The 18450-nt window shown below is 35.8% G+C and overlaps 1 protein-coding gene across 1 annotated transcript in view; it reads left to right on the forward strand.

The window, feature by feature from the left end:
- Positions 1-14679, forward strand: part of NMD3 (NMD3 ribosome export adaptor) — a 39804-nt gene extending 25125 nt beyond the window's left edge. The window contains exons 11-16 of the mRNA XM_067737949.1: positions 3271-3416; positions 9612-9724; positions 10532-10604; positions 11871-11977; positions 12907-12977; positions 13301-14679. Of these exons, the coding sequence (XP_067594050.1) occupies positions 3271-3416; positions 9612-9724; positions 10532-10604; positions 11871-11977; positions 12907-12977; positions 13301-13431 (641 nt within the window). The 3' untranslated portion in view covers positions 13432-14679. The remainder of the gene's footprint in view (positions 1-3270; positions 3417-9611; positions 9725-10531; positions 10605-11870; positions 11978-12906; positions 12978-13300) is intronic.
- Positions 14680-18450: the final 3771 nt, after the last annotated feature.

Genomic DNA, 18450 nt, shown 5'->3' on the forward strand with positions numbered 1-18450 from the left:
ATTGGGTTCTGTTTGCTAGTATTTTGTTGAAGATTTCTGCATCTGTGTTCATCAGTGATATCGGCCTCTAGTTTTCTTCTTTTGTGACACCTTTGTCTGGTTTTGGTATCAGGGTGTTGTTGGCCTCGTAGAATGAGTTTGGGTGTGTTCCTCCCTGTGCTATATTTTGGAAGAGTTTGAGAAGGATGGGTGTTAGCCCTTCTCTATATGTTTGATAGAATTCGCCTGTGAAGCCATCTGGTCCTGGGCTTTTGTTTGTTGGAAGATTTTTTAATCAAGTTTCAATTTCAGTGCTTGTGATTGGTCTGTTCATATTTTCTGTTTCTTCCTGGTTCAGTCTTGGAAGGTTGTGCATTTCTAAGAATTTGTCCATTTCTTCCAGGTTGTCCATTTTATTGGCATATAGTTGCTTGTAGTAATCTCTCATGATCCTTTGCATTTCTGCAGTGTCAGTTGTTACTTCTCCTTTTTCATTTCTAATTCTGTTGTTTGAGTCTTCTTCCTTTTTTTCTTGATGTGTCTGGGTAATGGTTTATCAGTTTTCTTTATGTCATCAAAGAACCAGCTGATGTTTGCTATCGTTTCCCTCATTTATTTTTCATTTATTTCTGATGTGATCTTTATGATTTCGTTCCTTCTGCTAACTTTGTGGGTTTTTTGTTCTTCTTTCTCTAATTGCTTTAAGTGTAATGTTGGTTTGTTTGAGATGTTTCTTGTTTCTTAAGGTAGGATTGTATTGCTGTAAACTTCCCTCTTAGAACTTCTTTTGCTGCATCCTACAGGTTTTGAGCTGTCATGTTTTAATTGTCATTTGTTTGGAGGTATTTTTTGATTTCCTCTTTGATTTCTTCAGTGATCTCTTGGTTATTAAGTAGTGTATTGTCTAGCTTCCATGTGTTTGTATTTTTTACAGATTTTTTCCTGTAATTGACATCTAGTCTCATAGCATTGTGGTCAGAAAAGATACTTGATATAATTTCAGTTTTCTTAAATTTACCAAGGCTTGATTTGTGACCCAAGGTATGATCTATCCTGGAGAATGTTCTGTGAGCACTTGAGACGAATGTGTATTCAGTTGTTTTGGATGGAATGTCCTATAAATATCAATTAAATCCATCTTGTTTCATGTATTATTTAAAGCTTGTGTCTCCTTATTTATTTTCATTTTGCGTGTGCTGTCCATTGGTGAAAGCGAGGTTTTAAAGTCCGCTACTATGATTGTGTTACTGTCGATTTCCCCTTTTATGGCTGTTAGCATTTGCCTTATGTATTGCGGTGCTCCTTCATTGGGTACATAAATGTTTACAATTGTTATATCTTCTTCTTGGATTGATCCCTTGATCATTATGTAGTGTCCTTCTTTGTCTCTTGTAATAGTCTTTATTTTAAAGTCTATTTTGTGTGATATAAGAATTGCTACTCCAGCTTTCTTTTGGTTTCCCATTTGCATGGAATATCTTTTTGCATCCTCTCACTTTCAGTCTGTATGTGTCCCTAGGTCTGAAGTGGGTCTCTTGTAGACAGCATGTATACTGGTCTTGTTTTTGTATCCATTCAGCAAGTGTATGTCTTTTGGTTGGAGCATTTAATCCGTTTATATTTAAGTTAATTATTGATATGTATGTTCCTATTGCCATTTTCTTAATTGTTTTGGGTTTGTTATTGAAGGTCTTTTCGTTCTCTTGTGTTTCCTGTGCAGAGAAGTTCCTTAGTGTTTTTTGTAAAGCTGATTTGGTGGTGCTGAATTCTCTTAGGTTTTGCTTGTCTGTAAAGGTTTTAATTTCTGCATCGAATCTGAGATCCTTCCTGGGTATAGTAATCTTGGTTGTAGGTTTTTCCCTTTCATCACTTAAAATATGTCCTGCCACTCCCTTCTGGCTTGCAGAGTTTCTGCTGAAAGATCAGCTATTAACCTTTTGAGGATTTTGAATGTTATTTGTTGTTTTTCCCTTGGTGCTTTTAATGTTTTTTCTTTGTATTTAATTTTTGATAGTTTGATTAATATGTGTCTTGGCATGTCTCTCCTTGGATTTATCCTGTATGGGACCCTCTGCATTTCCTGGACTTGATTAACTATTTCTTTTCCCATATTAGGGAAGTTTTCAACTATAATCTCTTCAAATATTTTCTCAGCCGCTTTCTTTTTCTTTTCTTCTTCTGGAACCCCTATAATTTGAATGTTGGTGTGTTTAATGTTGTCCCAGAGGTCTCTGAGCCTATCTTCAATTCTTTTCATTCTTTTTTCTTTATTCTGCTCTGCAGTAGTTATTTCCACTATTTTATCTTCCTGGTCACTTATCTGTTCTTCTGCCTCAGTTTTTCTGCTATTGATGCCTTGTAGAGAATTTTTAATTTCATTTATTGTGTTGTTCATCATTGTTTGTTTGCTCTTTAGTTCTTCTAGGTCCTTGTTAAACATTTCTTGTATTTTCTTCATTCTGTTTCCAAGATTTTGGATCATCTTTACTATCATTATTCTGAATTTTTTATTCAGGTAGACTGCCTATTTTGTCTTCATTTGTTTGGTCTGGTGGGTTTTTATCTTGCTCCTTCATCTGCTGTGTGTTTCTCCGTCTTCTCATTTTGCTTAACTTACTGTGTTTGGGGTCTCCTTTTTGCAAGCTACAGGTTTGTAGTTCCCGGTTTTTGGTGTCTGCCCCCAGTGGCTGAGGTTGGTCCAGTGGGTTGTGTTGGCTTCCTGGTGCAGGGCACTGGTGCCTGTGTTCTGGTGGATGAGACTGGGTATTGTCCTTCTGGTGGGCAGTACTGCGTGTGGGGTGTGTTTTGGGGTGCCTGTTACCTTATTATGGTTTTAGGCAGCCTCTCTGCTAATGGGTGGGGTTGTGTTCCTATCTTGCTAGTTGTTTGGCATTGGGTGTCCAGCACTGTAGCTTGCTGGTCGTTGAGTCGAGCTGGGTCTTAGCGTTGAGATGGAGACCTCTGGGAGAGTTTTCAAAGCCTTTTGATATTACGTGGAGTCGGGAGGTTTCTGCTGGACCAATGTCCTGAACCTGGCTCTCCTACCTCAGAGTCACAGACCTGACACCTGGCCAGAGCACCAAGACCCTGTCAGCCACATGGCTTTTGGGGCCGCCATTGTAGATGAAAGTATAGGTGGAGTCTGAGTGTCTGAAATCTGCCTGCTGCCTTGCTGCTGCTGAAACCCTGGAGGCGGGCTCAGACGCTCTGGTCGTTCACCTGGGACTGCATTTAATGGCTTTTGAAATACTTCAGTTCTTTTGTTCTTTAATGTTCTTTGTTTATTCTTAGTTGCAGATATTGATGGCAACACTTTTTGGAGTCACCCTTTCAATAGTTTATGCCATCCCAAACAGCTAGAGGAGTTTATTGTTATGGAATGCAGCATAGTCCGAGATCTAAAACGCAATGCAGGTGCTGGAATGATATCAAAAAAGGTAAGTTCCATCCTGCTTACCTCCCCCTAGCCCCCAACTTACTGTTTTAGTTTCACTCTCTCTCTCTTTTTTTTTGTATCTTTGTTTTTAAAAATTTGTTGGTAATTCCAAAATGTGGTTCCAAATAAGCTAACAGCACATTCAGTTAAAAATGCATTGTGTGTTTGTATAACATTTGCTTTTAACATGTGGTCATTGTGGTGAAAACTGTCAGACTTATACTATCTAGTAAGTTAACTTTTCCTCTTTAATATTGGAAAAATTAAAAAAAATATTATTATGAAAAAGCATTTCCTTTCCTTTTGTACAGAAGCACCAAATGACAAGCTTAACCCTCTTTTGCTTTTTAAAAAATTTCAAACATGTTGAATTAAATATATATATATTATCACTAATTACTGAATACTTCAATAATCATCTCTAAAACATAGAAACATTTTCTGTATAATCAAAGTACTATCATACATATAAACTGCATAGTTTGCCAGATTTCCTTATTTGTCCCAAAGTGCCTTTTATGGTTCATTTAAACCAGTGTCTAGTTGGGGACTGTATATTGAATGTGAATATTGTACCTTTTAAATATTTAATAACAGCCCCCCCTTTTTTTCTCATTCATTTTTTTATGATACCAACTTCCTAATGCAACTAGGGCATTTATTTATCTTGTGGATCTAGTGTTATTGTTTCCTCATGATGTCATTTTTTAAAAAAATTTATTTATTTATTTTTGGCTGTGTTGGGTCTTCGTTTCTGTGCGAGGGCTTTCTCCAGTTGCAGCGAGCGGGGGCCACTCTTCATCGTGGTGTGCGGGCCTCTCACTGCCGCGGCCTCTCTCATTGCGGAGCACAAGCTCCAGATGCGCAGCCTCAGTAGTTGTGGCTCACGGGCCCAGTTGTTCCGCGGCATGTGGGATCCTCCCAGACCAGGGCTTGAACCCATGTCCCCTGCATTAGCAGGCAGATTTTCAACCACTGCGCTACCAGCGAAGCCCCTCATGATGTCATTTAACTTGCTTCGTACTCTCTTATATGTCCTTTAAACTGGAAAATGGATCTAAAGTCCTATTTACGTTTAGGTTAATTTTTTTTTGGCAGAACATTTCAGAGGTGATGCTATGTACCTTTTATGATATATCAAGAGGCAAGTAATGTTTGGCTGTTTATCTGATAGCCAGGTGTCTCCATTGTAATTTAAGAATTTTTTCCCTTTGCTACTACCCTGCCTCCCTCCTCCCTCCCTCCCTCCTCCCTCCCTCCCTCTCAGATGGCCTCAAATGTAGCCAGTAGGAGCCCCTTCAGAATAGTTTCTATTTCCTTCAAAAAAATATTTTTTAATGACTTACTTTTTTTAGAGCACTTTTAGGTTCGCAGCAAAATTAAGAGGAGGTAAAAGATTTCCTGTATACTCCTTGCCTCCACACACGCATAGCCTCCACCATTATCACATGCCCTTCTCCTGCCAAAAGAGTGGTACATTTGTTACAATTGATGAATCTACATTGACACATTATAATCACCCATTGTCCATATTTTACATTAGGATTCCCTCTTGGTATTGTACTTTCTATGGGTTTGGACAAATGTATAGTGACACGTATCCATCATTATAGTATCATGCCGGATATTTTCACTGCCCTTAAAATCCTCCGTGCTCTGCCTTTTCATCCTTCCCTCACTCCTAACCCCTGGCAATCACTGATTTTTTGTTTTTTTTTTTTAATACTGTCTGTATAGTTTTGCCTTTTCCAGAATGTCATATAATTGGGCTCATACAGTCTTTTCATATTGGCTTCTTTCACTTAGTAATGTGCATTTAAATTTTCTCCATGTATTTTCATGGCTTAATAGCTCTTTTTGTTTTAAGTGCCAAATAGTATTGTTTTGATGTACCACAGTTTACTCATTAACCTACTGAAGAACATATTGGTTGCTTCCAAGTTTTGGCAGTTATCAATAAAGTTGCTATAAACATTCTTTTGCATGTTTTTGTGTGGACATGAGCTTTCAGCTTCTTTGTGTAAATACCAAGGAGCATTGGGTAAGAGTATGTTTAGTTTTGTAAGAAACTGCCAAACTGTCTTCCATAGTGGTGGTATCATCTTGCATTCCCACCAGTAATGTATGAGAGTTCCTGTTGCTCCACATCTTCACCAACATTTGATGTCAGGATTTTGGATTTGTCAGTGTTTAGGGCCTTCCTAATAGGTATATAGTAGTATCTCATTGTCATTTTAATTTGTATTTCCCTGATGACACGTGATGAGGAGTATTTTCTCATGCTTATTTGCCATCTGTATGTCTTTTTTGGTGAGGTGTCTGTTAAGGTCTTTGGCCCATTTTTTAATCAGGTTGTTTTCTTATTTTTGAGTTTTAAGGGTTATTTGTGTATTTTGGTTAAAAGTCCTTTGTTAGATATGTTTTTTGCAAATATTTTCTCCCAGTGTGGTTTATCATCTTATTCTCTTGATATTGTCTTTCATAAAGCAGAAGTTTCTAATTTTAATGAAGTCCAGGTTATCAACTATTCTTTCATGGATCCTGCCTTTGTTATTGTATTGAAAAAGTCATTGCCAAACCCAAGGTCAGCTAGATTTTCTCCTTTGTTATCTTCTAGGAGTCTCATAGTTGTATGTTGTACACTAAGGTCTATGATCCATTTTGAGTTAATTTTTATGAAGGGTGTAAGGTTTGTGTCCAGATTGACTTTTTTTTGTTTTGCATGTCAATGTCCAATTATTCTAGCACCATTAGTTGAAAAGACTGTCTTTGTTCCATTGTCAAAGATCAGTTGACTGTATTTATTTGGGTCCCTTGTCAAAGATCAGTTGACTGTATTTATTTGGGTATATTTCTGGGCTCTCTTATTTTGTTCCACTGATGTATAATATTTGTTTATTCTTTTGTCAGTACCACACTGTCATGATTACTGTAGCATTATAGTAAGTCTTCAAGTTGGGTAGTGTCAGTCCTACAACTTTGTTCTTCTCCTTTAAACTTGTGTTGACTGTTCAGGATCTTTTGTCTTGGTATAACTTTAAAAGCAGTTGTCGATATCCACAGAATACCTTATTGGAAATTTTTTTAAATTGAAACATACTTGACATACAACAGTATGTTATTTTCAGGTGTACTATACAAGTGATTTGATATTTTCATGCATTATGAAATGATCACCATGATAAGTCTAGTTACCATCTGTCTCCATACAAAGTTATTACAGTATTACTGACCATATTCCTTATGCTGTATATTATGCCTCTGTGGCTAAACTTGTTGGGATTTTGATTGGAATTGCATGAATCTGTAGGTCAAGTTGGGCAGAACTTACATCTTGACAATATTGAGTTTTCCTGTCCATGAACATGATTTGATTTTGATTTTGTTCATCAGAGTTTTGTAGTTTTCCTCATACAGATCTTATACATATTTTGTTAATGAAATACACCTAAGTATTTCATTTTTGGGGGGGTGCTAATGTAAAAGGTATTTTTAAAATTCAAATTCCACTTTTTTATGTTGGTATATAGGAAAGTGACTTTCGTTTATAACCCTGTATCCTATAACCTTGCTATATTCCGGGAGCTCTTTGGTCCGTTTACATTTTCTATGTAGATGACCATGTCATCTGCAAAGATAAGTTTATTTTTACCGTTCCAATTTATATATACCTTTCATTTCCTTTTCTTATCTTTTGTATTAGCTAGGGTTTCCAGTAAGATATTGAAAATGAGTAGTGAGAGGGAACATTCTTGCCTTGTACCTGATCTTAGTGGGAAAGCTGCAAGTTTCTCACCATTAAGTATAATGTTAGGTTTAAGGTTTTTTTTTAATAGATATGCTTTATCAGGTAGCGGAAGTTCCCCTCTATTTCTAGTTTACTGAGAGGTTTTTTTAATCATGAATGGGTGTTGGATTTTGTCAAATGCTTTTTCTTTATTGATATCATCATGTGATTTTTTTTCCTTTTTAACTTGTTGATTGATTAATGGGCTACATTAATTTGATTTTCACATGTTGAACCAGCCTTGCATACATGGGTTAAATCCCACTTGGTAATGGTGTACAGTTCTTTTATGCTTTGTTGAGGATTTTTGAATCTGTGTTCATGAGAGATTGGTCTGTAGATTGCTTTCCTTGTAATGTCTTTGTCTGGTATTGGTTATAAGGTAATGTTGACCTTGTAAATGAGTTAGGAAGTATTCCCTCTGTTTCTGCCTTTGGGAAAAGATTCTAGAGGAATTGTATAATTTCTACCTTAAATGTTTGCTAGAATTCACCAGTGAATCCATCAGGGCCTGGTGCTTTCTATTTTGGAAGATTACTAATTATTGACTCAATTTCTTTAATAGATATAGGTCTATTCCTTTGTTCTTTTGACATGACTTTCCTAGTCTTTGAAAGCATCCTTACTTGGTGGGACAACACCACAACATTTCGGTGTTCCAAAATCACAAAATCACATAATTCCTACCCCATATCTGAAATCAGGTGTTTCTTCAAGGATGTAAGTCTGATTTCTTCTACTATAAAATAGTATTTAGAGGCCCCCCCAAACTGTATAGTAGCAGTGCTCATTTCTATTGAGTGCTATTTCTATTGAGGTAATATTGTGTCCTGAGACAAAAATAACTTCCAGTAACTTGAGAAAATCAATGGGAATGGAAGAATTACTTTTCATATTTTTAAAATAAAAAATTTGATGATATGATTAAGAACAAACGTTTAGGGTTTCCCTGGTGGCACAGTGGTTAAGAATCTGCCTGCCAATGCAGGAGACATGGGTTCGAGCCCTGGCCCAGGAAGATCCCACATGCTGCGGAGCAACTGAGCCTGCGCTCTAGAGCCTGTGCTCTGCAACAAGAGAAGCCAAGACAATGAGAAGCCCGCGTACCGCAACAAAGAGTAGCGTCCGCTTGCATCAACTAGAGAAAGCCCATGAGCAGCAACAAAGACCCAATACAGCCGAAAGTAAAAACAAATTAATAAAGTTATAAAAAAAAAAGAAATGTTTATCATTTAAGCACCACCACTTCCCCTCAGGCATATATAAAACTACTTTCTTGGGCTTCCCTGGTGGCACAGTGGTTGAGAGTCCGCCTGCCGATGCAGGGGACACGGGTTCGTGCCCCGGTCCGGGAAGATCCCACATGCTGCGGAGCGGCTGGGCCTGTGAGCCATGGCCGCTGAGCCTGCGCATCCGGAGCCTGTGCTCCGCAACGGGAGAGGCCACAACAGTGAGAGGCCTGCGTACTGCAAAAAAACCCCCCAAAAAACAAGCTACTTTCTTTGCTTTCAAAAAATGCATTTAGCTAGAATTTAGTGTTTCCCTGGTAATTCGATTTTTTTTCCAGTTTTTTCCTAAATCTGGGACCTGTCTGTTATTTCAGTTTCTTCCCCTCTCTCTACCTCTTCTTTTCACCTCTTTGAGATCCTTAATTCTATCTATAATTCTTAGTATTTTGCTCTTGATCCCATTTTACTTGGTTCTGTTTTTGTTAGTAAAAGGTATTGGCATGTGCTATACTTCATTCAGCCGGGAAGTTGGAAATGTCAGTTACAATTGCTTGTAAAATTCCATGTTGGAAAGGGACATTAATGGTTTTCTGCTTTAAAAGTTCAAACTTGAGATGATGTTTCCATGGTAAATAGTTAAAAAAAAAAGTTATACCTCAAAATAGTAGACATTCAAAAAACTGATGAAGATTTGGGTTCTGTTGTGGTGGTAGTGGTGCTGCTGGGATTGCTAGATTATTTTCTCTGAAGGCTGTTTTTTTTAACCTTATGTGTAAAACAAGGGGTTGCTTAAGTTATTTTCTGGATTTAAGATTCCCCTACTTTTTTAGTTATTCTTTTTGCTCAGTCTGTGTTGGCCCATCTCCCTGTGAGAACATTTCTTTTGAAAATTCTACATATGTGTCTGTTTTTAGGTGACAATGTTAATGTTTTATAAAAGCCTTGAATAAAATCTTAACAAAAATATTTATTTTATGAATTACTTATGAGTCTTTTTCTGTACTCATAATTCAGTAATCTGTTAATTTTGACAGTGTTTCAGAGATCTGGAAAATAAAACAATTTCTGTCTTTAAAACGAAAATCAGAAAACCAAAATCAACATTGTATTTAACTATTCTATGAGATGCTTTTTAAGTTATGCCTAGATTATTGAAGAGTTCATTTTCTTTCCTGTTAAGCATACCCTCGGGGAAGTCTGGGTACAGAAAACATCTGAAATGAATACAGATAAGCAGTATTTTTGTCGCACTCATTTGGGACATCTTCTAAATCCTGGAGACCTGGTGTTGGGGTTTGTATTATTTTATATTATTTTAAACTGCCGACTAGCATTGCAGATTTTCTCTGGGAGCCAGCAAAGCTATCTAAAATAAAGTTGTTTATCTTAAAAAGAATTTAAGAGTTCTTAGGAACCATATAGCTCACTTTATTATTGATAACTAAATGAAATTATTAATTGGACAGAAACCCATAGTTATTCCATTTTGGCCATCATCTTAAAGAGTCATTTATTACAAGATTTTGAGTAATTGAACCCTGAAGTAGTATGATTAGATTATGTTTGTAGTTTTTGGGGGGAGCAGGTAGTTTTTTATTATGCATATGCTGTTGTTAAAATATTTCACTTTTAAAATATGGCAGCTATATATGTAACGGGTCTTTATAGGCATAGGATAGTCCATTCTGATGCAGAGCTTATAAGCATGCCTTAAACGTTATTTTTGCTCTTAGGGTTTCAGTTCCTTTTACTAGAGAATGAGGGGTGTTTTGTTTTTGTTGTCTATAAACTGAATGGAACCATGTAACTGAATCCTAATGTTAGACTGATATATAAGTCTGTTTTGCTTCTTTTACAAGAGTATAGTAAGGTGGACAATAATGGATGACATGTGAAACTGAGAGATGGAGTGCATTATTATCTTTACCAGGTCTGTAGAAGCCTGTTCACTGTATAGTACACTGCAAAACTTCTAAAGTGGGAAAACATATTAAATGTTTGATCTTAGGAGGAACTGTTAGGTGATCATCTATAAAATAAAAAGTTACATGGAAAGAGTAAGTGTTTTTGTCATTAAGTGTTTCATTGTTTTCATTTCAGGTTTGATTTGGCCAACTGTAACTTAAATGATGAGCATGTCAACAAAATGAAATCAGATAGAGTCCCAGATGTGGTAAGGCTTTAGATTTTCCTCTTTCTCATGTGTTGAAGACGATTGATGTAACTCTTATGAGTAAGATGCATGAGTTCACATTTTTGAAAGTAATCAATTTAGAGGTTTCTTTTGAAATCGCAGTTAAGGTATAATAGCAAAACCTTCATTTAAGATAATTATTCTTAGTGGATAAAATCCAAGATTTATTGAGTTTTTTTGGTTGCTCTTATAATCAAATTTTCATTCTGTCAAAATACTTGATAGTATCTTTAGAGTAAAAATAAATTTGCAGCTAAAAATGATGACCTTTAGAATTTATCCCTGTTCATTCTTTTAGGCTCAGCTTATTCCATGTATTGTTAAGAAGGCATTTAGAGTTAAAACCATCATTCAGGTTTGAATATAATTGTAGTTGAAAATAATCTTCACAGTGTTAGGTCTTAGAGAAAGAATGTTACTTCTGAAAAAAATCTGTTAAATTCTAACATGAGTTTATCAGAATCCTGAGTAACAGTGAATGTGAAATGTGAAAGACCCTATCTCCTGTTTGCTTTACTTAATCTTTTAAAATAAACATTGATCTCTTTAGCTGTGGGCAAAAATAAAATCATGGTGTAAGAAAGGCTCCCCTCCTCACCACCCAGTTGTGCTTTTATTAATTAATAAATTAGGAAATAGGAGCATGGTTTCGGTGTAATTCTAAATAGGTGTTTTTCAAAAAGGTCATAAGAGAAGATCAAATGGTCTTACATAGATTTTGTATTATAAAGTTATTTTCATTTATTCCACACTTTATTAAATTGTTCTAGGATATACAGTTGTGAAAATATATATATATAATTCTATAAGTGCTTATTAGTAGGAATGAAAGGGAGAAAAATGTCTGCCTGTAATAATGTTTCAGAGTGATTTATGTGAATGGTAGCTGAAAACGGAACTTTGGTATAAAGGAAGAAAAAAAACCACCAGAAATGAAATTTTTGGTATAAAAAATTTTAATTTTCAGTCACTGGAAAATTTCAGTTAGTAAATTTTAACAGTTATACAAATAATGGCTAAATGAATTCTCATAAAATATTAAGTACATTAATAAAAATGTTAAAAGTTCTCTTGACACCACTTCTTGATCCCTACTCCTTTCCCTTAAGGTATAACCACTGTCATTAGTTTAGTGTCTTCCTGGCATTCCCATAAGCTTTCATTTTAAAAATTTTGTTGGATTTTGAGGTCCTGTGTCCTAGTTCCCATTTATTGTAACTTTGCAAATATTTCTCTTACTTTTAGGTGTTAATCAAAAAGAGCTATGACCGTACCAAACGTCAGCGTCGTAGAAACTGGAAACTGAAAGAGCTTGCAAGAGATAGAGAAAACATGGATACAGATGATGAAAGGTCCCACTTTCTTTATATTTTATATGTTGTCTCAAAGGAAATTCTTATGATAAATCTTTATGGGTTTATTTTATCATAAAGAAATAGTCACCACATACTTGCTCCTTGCACTCAGTATTAATTTTCTGTTCTTATCAATATGTTGTTTGGATCAGTATGAACAGATGTAATGACATTTAACACAGATTTAGTTATTATTTCCTGGGTTATGACCTGACAATTGCAGTGTTATTATTGATGATTCATTTGAAAATATAATGAGCAATTACCTTGTGGATATCACAAATAGCAAAGTATTACTTATGATTTAGCATAAAAAGAAAATACCACATTGATATCAAATATGCTGTTTTTCATACAACTTAAGGAGAAATGAAGATACTGTGTTCTAGAAAAGTTTATTGGATGATTGGAAAAGTGGCCTTAATGATGACATTAATGACACTGATGTATAAAAAACCAAAAAGTTTAAATAAAGTTGTGTCATGAAATGTGAGTGGGAAACAGCAATATTTCTAAAATATAGTCTCATAGTATAATTTAAAATACGTATATATAAGTATATAATGTTAAGTAGATATTGTAAGTACATATTTGACTATTTCATCTATAGTCTTAAAGTGTGTGTATTTCAACTTGGCCATACATTTTTTTGGGGGGAGGGTAAAGTATGAAGGGGTCTTGTTATTGTCTTATATTTAATGTCACCTATATTCAGGTGTGTGTTTTTTTAATAATGTAATTTTGAAAGAAAAGAATTTTTAAAAACCTGTTAGTATTTAATTAACATCCATACTTGACCTTCAGTTACTATTTTTAAAGATTTTAATAATTGGAACACACTTATAATGCTGAAAATGAAGAAAACATTAACTTCATACTTTCTTGGTAAAGGTGAAATACTTAAATGTTTCTTTACCCTTCTATAGGCAATACCAAGATTTCCTTGAAGATCTTGAAGAAGATGAGGCAATTAGAAAAAATGTGAACATTTATAGAGGTTGGTGAATTAGGAGTATTTGATTTAAGTTGTAGCTTCTGTAAATAAATATATTAACCCAGTATGAGTATTTTGGTATCTTAAACTCTGATTCCATAAATGACTTTTGTCATATGTCTTTAAAACTACTGTAAACATTTACCCCCCCAAAAAAAATCCCAAACTTGCACAACAGTAAAACTTATTAAAATGTTGTTTACTATACCACATTTGATATCATTTGCATCCTAGCATGATCCCTTCCTTAATTTGCTGACCCCTATACAAATATATTTGTATATTTCCATAGTTGTATTTGAAATCCTCTTTGTATTTTTTCTTAGATTCAACTATTCCTGTGGAAGGTGACACAGATGATGAAGGAGCACCTCGAATTAGTCTGGCTGAGATGCTTGAAGACCTTCACATTTCCCAAGATGCTACTGGTGAAGAAGGTGAATCGATGATGACATAATGAGATCATGTTGTAGATGGTTTCCACATCCGTAGGCTCAGGATGTTGGACAAAATAATTTTTACTGTCTATTCTGTCTATGCCTTCATATTGAGAGAAGAGAAATTTAGTTTTAAACCTGAATATGACTATTTTGATTGTTCACTTGAAGCACTGATAAAGGTTGATGGCTTTGAAGTTTTAGATTAAAAATGCAGAATGTAATTATTACTGATATTTAGGCCATTTTACATATGGAATTTTATTGGTTTGCTTTTTTATCAGACACTAGTATTTTCACATACGATAGCTCTGGGTTTAAAAGCTCACAAGTTCTGATTCCTTGGAGGTTACCTAAATCTTCAAGCAGAAAACAAGCTTTCATACTCTCTTTATATTGATTGCTTTAGTAGAAGAGCATATGAAGAATCATTTTTAATAAGAACTTGCCATGCACTTAGTCCACTTTAGATCATTTTTATGTCTTTGGGATAGAAAACTTGGGGTTCAGTTTATCGTTGGACATTCAGTAGGAAAGCTGTCTTTTTTATTTGTAATATTTACATCTTCAAAAGCTGTTAAGCTGGAGATTATCTTAATTTTCATTGAAGAAGAAAGTATATTTAAAATATTTGTAGATTTGTAGCAAACAGTATTTAAAGGTTAAATAACAATTTGTACCTTTGTTGTTTTGGCTTGTGCCAGCAGCTTAGTGAAGTAGCTACTTATGTCATAAAAATGTCTTCCTATCACTTCAGGGATTTTACTTTTAAAATTTTGGTTTACAAATTGAGAAGGAATTCTCTTTTTATAAGTTTCTATCACTGAACACATCACTATCAAAAAGAATATTAGAATCCAGCATATAGTTGATGAAGTAATGAAAATGATCTTCATGCTTTATAAAACCACGAATCAGATTTGAATGAGGAATGCCTTCCACATCCTTGAAGGATAAACATTGGCTTGGGTTTTAAAGTGTTCTGAAAATGAAGTATTAAGATCCTATTTCTATAAGCAAGATCAGACTTACTAAGCGCTAATTCATAAATTCTATACATACCACTATATAAGGAAATTGAGTAAGTGCTGAATGGAACATTTTCCTTTTTTTAAGATCAGACTCCCTAATTCTGAAGTTTTGAATAAAGGCCTGTGCTTTCTAAAGTGGCTTCTGTCTGCATATTTAAAGTTTTTACCTGTGGTCTGTGTTTACCTCTTCTATGTCAAGACTTTAAAAAGCATGAAAATAAAAACGTTCTCCCCCTTTTTTGTGTCCTTGAAGTGATTATGTGGGTGTCATATTTAAATTTCATGCAGGTTTCTGAAGTAGAATTAATGTTATTTAAGTATTGTCATATGACTTTCCCACTGAAACATGTAATTTCTCACTAACCCTATTTAGTCTTTCTTGTTTTCATGTTGTGTCTTTATGAGTAATGAAATCTGTTGGTTGAAAGAAGGCTGTGACAAGATGAGGGAGTATAGCTAAAAGAAAAGCTGTTAGCCAAGAGTGCACACAGTTATATAGCCTTGATAAATCTACCATTTTAGAGGATAATTTCCAGGCTTATGTCCCAGAGTTGATACAACTTGAGGATGCTGGTATTAATCAGAATAACAGGAACCTGATTTATAACCCAATTTATAAATATTCTAAGTCAGTATGATTGATTATTTTTTTGTGGCCAAATCTGCATTTGAAGCTGCTGTTTTATTGGCAAGGGGCACTTGATGAGCAAGGAAACAGTTGAGGGGAGAGAGTTGCTTGTGTGGTTAGATGTTTAACAGCATCAAGCTAATTCCTTGCCGCAGTGGAACCCAGAATTGTAGACTTTGTGCTAGAGCACACTTCTCTGATCAGTTCTGAGTAAGTGCCAGCTTTCCCATGACTCTTAAAATTTTAGTAAATGTGTTCATGTTGAGTCCCATCCTTTATTTTTTTTAAAATAAGTTTATTTATTTATTTTACTTATTTTTGGCTGCGTTGGGTTCATTGCTGCACGCGGGCTTTCTCTAGTGGCAGCGAGTGGGGGCTGCTCTTCGTTGTGGTACGTGGGCTTCTCATTGCGATGGCTTCTCTTGTTGTGGAGCACGGGCTCTATATGCATGGGCTCAGTAATTGTGGCTTCCAGGCTCTAGAGCTCAGGCTCAGTAGTTGTGGCGCACGGGCTTAGCTGCTCCGCAACATGTGGGATCTTCCCGGACCAGAGATCAAACCTGGCAGGTGGATTCTTCTCTGGATGCCACCAGAGAAGTCCGATTCCCATCCTTTAGATAACTTGATCTGTTATTTTTAGCCCAGAGGACGTTTACTTTAAAAAGTAATTTATTTTAAATTTTGACATAATTTCAGACAAAAGTTGCAAAATAGTACGGAGAATTCCTTGATAGCCTTCACTCGGATTTGCCAAACATGAACATAACCTTATATTCTTTCTTCCTCTTTTTAATTATTTTTTTCCTGAGCCATTTAAGAGTAACCCCCCTAAATATTTGGTTTTTCCCCTCCAAAACCAGGAATTTTCTTACATAATCACAGTGTAATGATCAAAATCAGAAAATTAACATTGACACAATACTGTTATCCAATTGATGGACCACATTGAGATTTTGTCAGTTATCCCAACCATAAAGTCTTTTATGGAAAAAATAAATATCTAAGATTGTATGTTGCATTGGGTTCTCTTATGTCTTTAGACTTCTTTCATCTGGATCCATTCCTGATTTTTTTTAATGTAATTGACATTTTTTTTTTTTTTTTTTTTTTTTTTCCCGTACGCGGGCCTCTCACTGTTGTGGCCTCTCCCACTGCGGAGCACAGGCTCCGGACATGCAGGCTCAGCGGCCATGGCTCACGGGCCCAGCCGCTACGCGGCATGTGGGATCTTCCCGGACCGGGGCACAGACCCTTGTCCCCTGCATCGGCAGGCGAACTCTCAACCACTGCGTCACCAGGGAAGCCCGTACTTGACATTTTTGAAGAGTCCAAACCAGTTGTTTTATAGAGTGACCTCAGCTTAGGCTTGTCTGACTTTCCTCTTGATTAAATTTATGTTAAGCCCTTTTAGCAGGACTTCCCCAGACGTAATGCTAAACTCTCAATGCATTGCATCAGGAGACGTATGCTGTCGATTAGTCCAGATGTTCCCAAATGTTTTTGGGTTATATTAGTTGGTTTTCTGTTTAAAGGGATTAAAGGATTTAATCCTTTGCAATTGTTATTTTAACTTGATTTTTCTTTTTAAATTCATTAACTTATAGATGGTGAAGCTTATGCTTTGATTTACAGTTCTTTGAATTTTAACATGTGTATATTCATGTAATCGCCCCTACAATTAAAATACAAAAAAAATTCTATCATCCTCCCCAGTCCCCCTAAATTCCCTTTGTTTTCAAACCCTTCACCCATCCTTAACTCCTGCCAACTTCCAATCTGTTTTCTAACCTTATGGTTTGCTTTTTCCAAAATATGTAAATGCAGTCATACAGTATGTGACCATTTGAGTGTGGTTTTTTTTCACTTCGCGTGGTACACTTGAGATTCATCTAAGGTGTGGTATATATCAAGAGTTTGTTACTTTTTATTTTGAATAATATTGCATTGTATGGATGTACCACATTTTATTCATTCCTCTGGTGAGGCACATTTGAATTTCCACGTTTTGATGATTAGGAGTAAAGCTGCTTTGAATATTTGTATACAGGTTTCATTTTATTTGGATAAGTAACTAGGGATGCGATTGTTGGATCCTTATAGTATTTGTATATTTGTTTTCCAAGTGGTTTGTGCCTTTTTGCTTTCCCACCAGAAGTGTATCAGCATCTCAGTAACTGTGCATCCTCACCACCACTTGATGTTGTCATTTTTTTAAAACCATCCTAATAGGTGGTTGGTTGTGTCCTTTGTGGTTTTAATTTACATTTCCCTAATGGCTTATCGTGTTGAGCATCTTTTCATATGCTTATTTGTTATCCGTATATCTTCACTGGTAAAATGGCCGTTCAAAACCTTTGCCTACTTTTAAAAATCAGATTGTTTGTTTTCTTTTCGTTAATCTTTTCTTTCGTTGCTCACATTATCCCAGAATTGGCTAATGGGTGCCCCATCAGTGTGGCTCCTGTGCCCTTTTGCCAGGTTCTTCTCCATATATTTGAGTTTATTCATGGATGCTGATAATGTAACTCTTTGAGTAGGTTTTGGATTTCCCTTGTTCAGGACATGTGTGCAGTCTCCTCTTGGCTTATTTTCATGATGGGACCAATTTTCCTAAAAATAGACCAATTTTCTTAAAAATAAGCCAGGCTTAGTTGAGTCAGCCTGTGAATTAAGGAATCATGAAATAGCATCATAAGAAACACAGATATAGGCTATTCATTCTCAGTTTATCAATTCTGTCACATGTTAAAATAGCTTGAGCAGTAGGGTGGTGAGCCTTGATGAAGGCAAGAAATCAGTCTCAATATCTCTTTGAACTTAACAGTAGTGTAAGGAGAATAATTGATTTGATACATTTTGAAAGAACCACCTTATTGCCTAGGAAAGAGGCATGCTTGAGGATGCCTCCTGGTAAAACAAGATCTAAATATTTTAAAGTTATTAGAAGTAGGTTTGGCAGTCACTGTGTTTCTGTAGCAGTGCTGCTTGTACAGTTGCTCACTGACTTACGATAGTTCAACTTAGGATTTTTCACCTTTACCATGGTGTGAAAATGATACGCATTCAATAGAAACCATACTTTGAATTTTTATCTTTTTTTTTCTCTCTCTCTTTTTTTTCCTCTTTCTTTTTTTCCTCCTTTGGCTGCGCTACGCGGCAAGCAGGATCTTAGTTCCCCGACCAGGGATTGAACCCACGCTCCCTGCAGTGGAAACACGGGGTCTTAACCACTGGACCACCAGGGCAGTCCTTGAATTTTGATCTTTTCCCAGGCTAGGAATATGCAGTACGATACTCTCTTGTGATGTTGGTCAGTGGCAGAGAGCATAGCTCCCAGTGCCATGAGGGAGTAAACAGTCAAGGTACTTACGGTCATTCTG

This window comes from Pseudorca crassidens, chromosome 5 (assembly GCF_039906515.1).
Source record: "Pseudorca crassidens isolate mPseCra1 chromosome 5, mPseCra1.hap1, whole genome shotgun sequence".
Lineage (NCBI taxonomy): Eukaryota > Metazoa > Chordata > Mammalia > Artiodactyla > Delphinidae > Pseudorca > Pseudorca crassidens.